The sequence below is a fragment of the Neltuma alba genome, unplaced genomic scaffold, assembly GCF_004799145.2.
Source record: "Neltuma alba isolate B1F8T4 unplaced genomic scaffold, ASM479914v2 tig00007017_pilon, whole genome shotgun sequence".
In the NCBI taxonomy this organism is placed as follows: Eukaryota; Viridiplantae; Streptophyta; class Magnoliopsida; order Fabales; family Fabaceae; genus Neltuma; species Neltuma alba.
In genome coordinates this window covers 123,922-132,259 of record NW_021634650.1, presented here as the reverse complement: position 1 = coordinate 132,259, position 8,338 = coordinate 123,922, and the positions used below count along the sequence as shown (strand labels likewise).

The following is an 8,338-nucleotide window of genomic DNA, read 5'->3' as shown; positions in this document are numbered from 1 at the left end:
ACCAGAATTTGGAGAGCAGGGGACTAATGATACTAAAGGAATCAAAAGTCAATGAATCCATTATCTCTACAATTTTTGGTTGCACGTGCCTGTGGATAGAAATTAGAGACAGTTGCATATATATATATGTAGTAGCTTAGTTTGGAGATTTTTCTAATGTTTATTTATTATTTTAATGGATGCTGGGCATGAGAACGAAGGGCCAATCACATTGAGAACAACAATTCTTTTCATGCATAGTCGGAGGCTATAAAGGATTAAAAAAAGTTTGGACTGGGAATTGTATTGTCAAGCGATTCTTTGTTATCCTTTGGGGCCGTGCGCTCATTTCGGATCTCTTGGTTCTCAAAAGTACGGCATCACGGGTCAAGTTCCCTGTCCTCTGGCGCACACAAGTGCTTCTCCTAACGGAATCACGTACGTGCTGGCTAATGTTGGGACACTTCAGCATTAGGGTACTGCCTGTAACAGCATCCGTCTCCAGCCTTAATTCCATTTTCTCTTGTAATTTTGATGCATATATTGGCCAAATTCCGCACCCTTTTATCCTGTGATTATATACATTCGGATGAGAACCGAAGATAGAACTAAAGAAGAATTCACATGCAAACTTGCAAGTGGCGCCCTCAACAAATCGCCTTATTTGGTTTTCCTTCAACATGCGATCCACTGGATCATACCATAACCAAACATGATCTTTACTCAGATACCCGAGGTAACTGGGTTCATTTTCACCCTTGTAATAGATCTTTTCATCGTCAAAGTGGAATTTTCTATCACCTGGTGGCCAAGAGCCAACCACCAATCCAGAAAAAATACAACAAGAAGCGAAACCCAATAAATGGTCAGAAGAAGCTGGTGCAAGCTCAATACTAATGGAACTCTTAGCGGTCTGAGAATATTTGAAGCCCCCTGGGATTGTGCTTCCGGGATAACAGACTCTAACCTCACTAGAGTTATGTATTGCTCGCATCAGTGGGAAACTGAAGGTCTCCAGTGATGGGCAATCGCTGAGATAACAACAAATAAGGGAAGATGGAAGTTCTGGTAAGGACCTAAGCCTCCGGCATCCACTCAAATCAATTTTTCTGAGCTCTGAAAGATGCTTGATGCTATTTGGCAAACTCTTAACGCTGCTTTCTCGTAGTGATAGAATCTTCAACAATGACATGGCACTGATATTGTCAGGGATCTCAGAAACCTTACAGCTTTTTACATGCAATTCTTCTAACGAACGCCAGGCATCAAATAGAATGAGTAATTTTGATTTGTCTATTACTCCGTCAAAACAATAAAGAGAGAATATTTAAGAGATGTCAAGCAATTAGCTCATTTACTTGAAAACTCCTGAGAGGGTCACTGAGATGTAGCTCTTCAAGTTTATTGAACGTCCAACCGGAAAGTTTAATGTTTTGATACTTGTTCAATCAAATGTAAACTTCTCATTTCTTCTGATGACAACAAAAATTCCTCCAGAATATAGCAGTGCGTCAGGTTGAGTTCCTTGAGAGATTTCAAATGGTTATTCGAGTGAAGATTCTTTAGCTTGAAGCACCCTTCAAGATTCAAAGAAACAAGTTTAGGAAGAGACAAGATTGATGGATGAATACTACATAACCAGTGACAATGGCTAAGGTCCATTATTTCAAGATTTTGTGCCATGGAGAAATCAGGCAACTCCTTTAACCTCCACGAATGAGCAAGATTTATTATCTTCAAATTCATAAGATCCTGTGACAAGTAAAAGAGAAAATTTATTGAAAAAAGCCCTCATAATTCAATTAGACTAAAGAATAAAACGTGCATTAATATATAGCCATACCTGCACACCCTCCGATAGTTTTACAATATTACTATGATACATTTGGATTTCAGCCAGTTTGTCTGCACAAAAACCAAGCGATAGAGTCTTCAAAGGGCAACGTCTCCAACAAAAATATCTTAGTTTATTAGGAAGTGACTCTAGACCAAAAGGAAAAGGCACTTCATATGCGTTTTCATTAAGATCAATCTTGAGAAATCTTAAATTACTCATTCTTCTAAAAGCGTCAGCACTCCAGTGTATGTCGCTTTTTAACTCATGTATGCTCAACGCAATGCCTTCAATTATATCAGTTCCCTAGAACATAACAAAATTCAAATAATGTATTAAACAAGTGGCATGTAAAAATTCTTTAGTGAAATAATTTAGTGAATGAAAAAGAAAGTTAAAGCATCCTTCATTTACCTTGTTATTTTCTAGTATATCTTGAATTTCTTTTACATCATTTAATCGACTTCGCCTTTTAGGGTGCTCTCTAGATTCCTCACGAACTATTTCTTCAGCCATTTCTTGTAGCATATCATGAATTTCTACTCTATTGTCACTTGAAATAGTTATGAGTGCTGTATCTAGAAGCCTATCTATTCCAATGTCCATGTAGAGGTCATCATCACAAGCATCAAGCACTCTCATAATATCTTCTTTCTTTTCTCCCCTGAAGAAGAATGCAATATTTAAAAATATTTCCTTTTCTGGTGCATCAAGTCCATCATAGCTCACCCTCAATACAGTTTGAATTTCCCTATTTGGATACTTTCTCAATTTTTTAAGGGCACTCTCCCATGCTTTTGTATTTCTAGAGTTCAAATATGAACCCAAAACTTTTAATGCCAGAGGAAGACCTTTTGCATATTCAATTACCTGCACTGATAACTTTTCATATCCTTGTTTGGGATGGCCTTGCTTGAAAGCATGCTGACAGAAAAGTTGAAGTGATTCTTCCTTGCTTAATTCTTTCACCTCATGTACTTTATGAACTCCTCCACTAATAAGAACATGCCTGTCTCTACTTGTTATGATGACTTTGCTACTTGGTCCCAATGAGAGATTTTCTTCAATAAGATATTGTAATTGACTGGGGGTGTCTACGTCATCAAGCACTAGAAGAACTCTTGTTCGACGTAGCCTCCTTTGAATATTAGGCATTCCAACCATTGTGAGATTTTCTTCGTTTAGTATAACAATGAGAATTTTTTCAAGTAAACAAGTCAATCCAATCTTTTTCGATTCCTCTCTCACATTTGCTGCAAAGCAAGAACTATCAAATTGGTGGGAAAACTTATCAAATGTGGCACGAGCCAAGGTTGTTTTACCTATCCCTCCTTTACCCCAAATTCCAAGAACTCCAGCTTCTTGTGAGTCATTTTTCATAAATGATTCAACAGTAGCCAAATTTTCATCAATTCCAATAAGGTGTTTTGGCTCAATTGTGTCTTTACCTTCTAGCTTTTTTGATATATCTTTGATTAGTCCATCAATAAGATCACATTCATTTCTGCCATGATAAAAGAAAAAATTGTTTTTAAAAAAAAAATCAAATAGCACATTTTTAAGAATAATGTAATACGAGCCTCGATATAAATATCAATATCACATCCAATATTACATCTATGGATGTAATTATTTTAAAAAATTTTATGGGAAAAAAATATATAATTCACTAACTATGACAAGATCTATCTAATAAACAGAAAGAGGAAACAACTTACTGAAAAGTTGAGGAATGATCATAACCAGATAAGTTTGCAGCTTCTTTCAAGACAGATCTCCAAATTTGTAACAAGTTGTCTTTAAACTTCTGCTGGTGCCGAGCAAATGAATCAGCATAAGATCCTTCTTGATGCCTAACGTGTGATGGGTCTACATTATAGAAAACTGGGATTACAATCTGATTATTGACTCTCCTGCATTCCATGATTTTCTCTAGCTCTTCTAAGCACCACCTTGAAGAAGCATAGTCTTTTGAGAATATCACTAACGCAATTCTTGATCTTTCTATTGCTTCCAAAAGTGCAGATGATATTTCATCTCCTCTTTCTAACCTCTCATCCTCGTACACGTCTATCCCCTTTAGTCGTAGCTGCTTTCTCAAGTGGCTAAGAAATCCACGTCTAATGTCTGAACCTCTAAAACTAACAAAAACATCATATTTTTCCTGCCGAACTTTGGAAGAAGTCGTAAAAGTTGCCATTACTGAACATAAACAAAAACCACAGGGTGTTAATTATTCCTAATAAATTTGATGCTAATCTCTTCCCCCAAGTTTCCGTTTATAACATTCTAATAAACATATAACTGTTTAAATATTATACGTCTATTTCCGTGTGAGTTTAATTTGTATCTAGCATGGCGATGGCCCAAATAAAAAAAAAGGTATCTAGCATGGGTGGCTTGGATATAATTAAAGCTGGTTTCACATCTCAAACATAATAAAGTGGGAAAAAATTATCAGTAGGTGCCAAAAACCATTGTTAACGCCAGAAGAACAGGATAGCTCGTTTACAATTGTAACTAGGCGGAGAAAAGCTCTCCTCTAACAAAAAATAGTTGAGCATCTCAGAAGTACCAATACTACTGATTACAATCTGAAATGGGTTGAAGGACTTATTAGCTTAAACAAGTGGATCAGACGTGAAGGAACAAAATCTAAAATCCAGATATGAGGGTCCAGGCGTCATTGAACAGGCCAACATGCGAAGTGAAAGAATCAACTGAAATCTCTGTTCCTCCCGGAGGAATAGGGATTACTAATGCAGAGGGGAGAAATTTTTTGGTGAGTAGAATATATCAGAGAGCGTTATAAAAGCAGAAAAATAAAATAGAAATTATAGCATTTTATTAAGATTAATTGTGCGATAAAAAAATTATAGGAGAGACATTCAGAATATATGATTGAGATTCACCATCTCACCGAAACTTTTATTTAAAATTTAACATAATATTGATCCTGATACATATGTACTTATGCATGAATAGTTTGAAGATATAAATTTTACAGAGACGAGGAAGAAGATCATCGTACCTGGATAGATCAAACCTTATCTCTGGCAAACTAAGAGCATAAGTGACGGCTGGGTAGACAGCAATGCAGTTTTTAAGCAAAGAATTGAAGAAGGTTTCTGGGAAACTTGGTTGTCAATGCGAGGAGTCTTCGTTATTAGAAGCAGCTTCAATTTTCACTCCAAAAAAAAAAAAAAGCAACTGCAATAATTTTAGATGACAAATTGGCTTATGCGCGTTTCCTCCATTGGTCATGCTCCAAAAAGAAAATAAAAATCAAATAAATATTTGATTTGTTGACTTGATTGCTTTCTAGTCAAATGCTATCTTTTCAAACAACAACCGTGTAACTTAATTAGCTGGTAGTCCAGAGATTCTATGTTCGTATCCAAACGTGGGCCATAAATGTCGGTACTCGGTACCTGTGACTTGATACAAATAAAAAATAACGGACCATTTTTTATCAATTTTAAAAAATTCCTTTCATTTATGTAAAATAATTAAAACTACTCCATCCATCCTGTATTATTAGGAAAAATTAATAGATTTTTGCGCTGTTTTATAATCAAAATCATCCTTCATACGCATTTAAATCAACCTTCCTTAATTGCCCCGATTATTAAGATTATATATGGTATAACACTTGTGTTGCAAAAATTTATTACTTTGATTATAGGTGAAATGCAATTTATTGATAATCATCTTCTTCTCGCATATTTTGTTCGAGACTGATATTACATTGGGTTATTCAAATTGCCCCAGCATTATCCTTGAATCATACAAGTGTCTGTTACATGCAGGAAAAATTTGTTCAATGATGTTCTCATTTATTCAAAGGTCAGTGACACGTTGGAAAATGATATCTACCAAAGATGTTTTTCTCTATGCACTCTCGCCCCATGCAACCATTATGATTTTGTGAATGCGGAAGAGGCTTTACCCACCTTTGCACGGCTATATTTCACTGCATCCACTTGGAGTTAAACTATCCTATTTAATCATGTATTAGAACTACCTTTAATGGAAATCTTTTATAATCAGTAGGAATATTTTAGAAAATATTTTAGAGAAAAATTATAAATTTAAAAGACAAAGTAAATTGAGATATTAAAAGGACTGAGCTACCCTTTTGAGTATGTATTCACAAGGAAGCATTAGAGTAAAAGTTTTACTAAATTATGCTATTTAATTATATGTATTGAAATTATTTTATAGATTTACTTATTTTGAAGTGTGAGGTGCACGAATTTAAAAAAAAAAAAACTTATTTTAGGTTTTTTTCTGAAATTTTTTCTATTTTACACTGCACACATAGCATATTGGTCAAAAAGGCTAAGGTTGTACCTTCCATTGCAGGGTCCATTGTGTCTAAATGCGTGTTACTTTTTTGCTTGTGAATGGTTTGTCCTAAAAGATGATGTTGATGCTTCATGCCAATTGCTATGCTGCTTCTCGACAGCTTCCCGCTGCCTAACGTAGCAAAGGGGGAACGTTTCATCAAAATTCAGATGACCCAAAAATAAAAACATTTTTCTTCAAATTCACAAACTCCTCCACATATTTATTTTATATATTATAAAAATATTTTTAAAATTATAATTTTGTTTTTATCTAAATACCATCACAATTGCTCTCAACTTCTACCCGTGGATGATAGGGTCATTGTTTTTAGTAACTTATATTCTTTAATATACTCATGCTTAATTAATTTGAATATATTAAAAAATCAAATAAATTACTTAATTATGATAAATATGACATAATCTCCCTAAAATATTTTTATAGAATAGATTATATATTTAATTTATAATATAAATAAATTAGTTTGAGAAATAATAAATATGATGAACAGATTAAGATATTATATTTAAACCAAATCTAATTCTCAACTTTTTTTTTTCAAAAATCCTCAACTAGTTCTTATACAAAAAATTGAACAAAGTAATTGTTAGTGATGATAGGCTCAGTTTTGCTTGGAAGCAAGTTAATTGATGGGTTCTAATATTTGTTATGTTTTGGACCAAATTAATATATATTATTTAGAACTCAAGTCTTTGCAGAATTGCATGCATTGGCCTTCATATTAAATGACCCTTAAAACTTTAGCGTAGTTTGATGTGACGAAAGTAAAAAGAAAAGAATATTACGAAGGGAATTCAAAACAAAAAGAAAGTAATTTTCTAATTATTTTTAGAAGCTTTTTTCGTAGTATTTTCTGCCCTTATTTTATTTTTTAACCATTTTTCCTCTATCCAAACTAAGCCTGTGTTATATTAGACAAGATGACATTCACTATGCAAAGACATAGGAACTTGTAGGAAGTTGAAAACTCTTTGGAATCATTTTTGGGTTTACTCTAAGCAGAAAAATTAAAGCATTCTTCTAATTAGAAAATTAAAGTGTTCTTCTAATTATCAGCAATCCTGAAAACAAGACACATTTTTTTAAACTCTTAAATTTACATAAATGCTATGTATAGCAAGTTTAATTTGCAAACTCATTTTTTGCCTTGAAGTATATTTCGATGCTACTTGTATTTTGTAAAGATATGAAATATCATTGTAATTAGTATAGGAAATCAGATATGATAGCATAGGATCAGATTAGATATGATACGATATTATCTCCTAATAATGAGCCATTAATGCCTAGGCTCCTCCCTTGTGTATATATTTTCTCATTCTCAATGTGAATAATACAAGAAACATATTTCATATTATTTCCAAGTCAATATGGTATCAGAGCAGTCTGTATAAGAGTAATTTCCCTCTGTTTAAACATTGCTGCGCCGTACACACACTGTTCCTGTCGTCCAGATTCGTGCCTATCATTAGGGCTTCTTTATTTGGCCTCTGAACGGAGCACGCGCCGGCCAGGGAGGATTGCGAGGTTCCGACTGGCCGAACCCCGAAGTATCGCCGCCGTCCGAGCAGCGCGTGATCCTCACGCGCCGCCACAGTCTTCACGCATCGTCACTATTCGTCCACGCGCCGCCCTGTTTTCCGACGTCTGAGCGGTTTTTTGACTTCGTCTCCCCTTTTCCGGCGCATCCCTGGTGAGTCTCAGATCTGGGTCGCTCTCTTTGTCTTGATCTAGAGTGTTTGGGTCTTGTGAGGCAACGTTGTTGCATTCTGTTTGAGATTCAGATCTGTTTTCTTGCCTCTGGTCATTGATCTGTTTCAAGGCTACGTTTGGAGATTGTTAGTTGGTCCCTGGTGTGACTATTTGTGGTTTCTCATTTCCTTTTTGTCACTATTTGAACCTTTCTTTTGTTCACCCTCTCTGTTGATTCCTCATGGGTGATACTAAGTCTACAGTTACTTCTGAAGTGGTTCCAGTAGTCGTTAAGATTACTGAACACAAATTGAATTGGACAAATTATCTAGATTGGAGTAAGACTATTCGTATCTACTTGCGAAGCATTGAGAAAGAGGGTCACTTAACTGATGACCCCCCGAAAAATGACTCTCGTCAATCATGGTTGCGGGATGATGCACGACTGTTCTTACAAATCCG

The 8,338-nt window shown here is 35.0% G+C and overlaps 1 protein-coding gene across 1 annotated transcript; it reads right to left on the bottom strand.

Moving 5' to 3' along the window:
• Positions 1 to 355: 355 nt before the first annotated feature.
• On the bottom strand, positions 356 to 4,013 carry LOC114751684 (TMV resistance protein N-like; the record flags this gene model as incomplete). Its single annotated transcript, XM_028940352.1, has 6 exons — positions 3,532 to 4,013; positions 2,228 to 3,317; positions 2,032 to 2,119; positions 1,823 to 1,884; positions 1,619 to 1,731; positions 356 to 1,175 (listed from the first exon to the last, which is right to left on the bottom strand). Coding segments are annotated over exons 1-6 (2,655 nt in total), but the record flags the coding sequence as incomplete, so codon positions are not given.
• Positions 4,014 to 8,338: the final 4,325 nt, after the last annotated feature.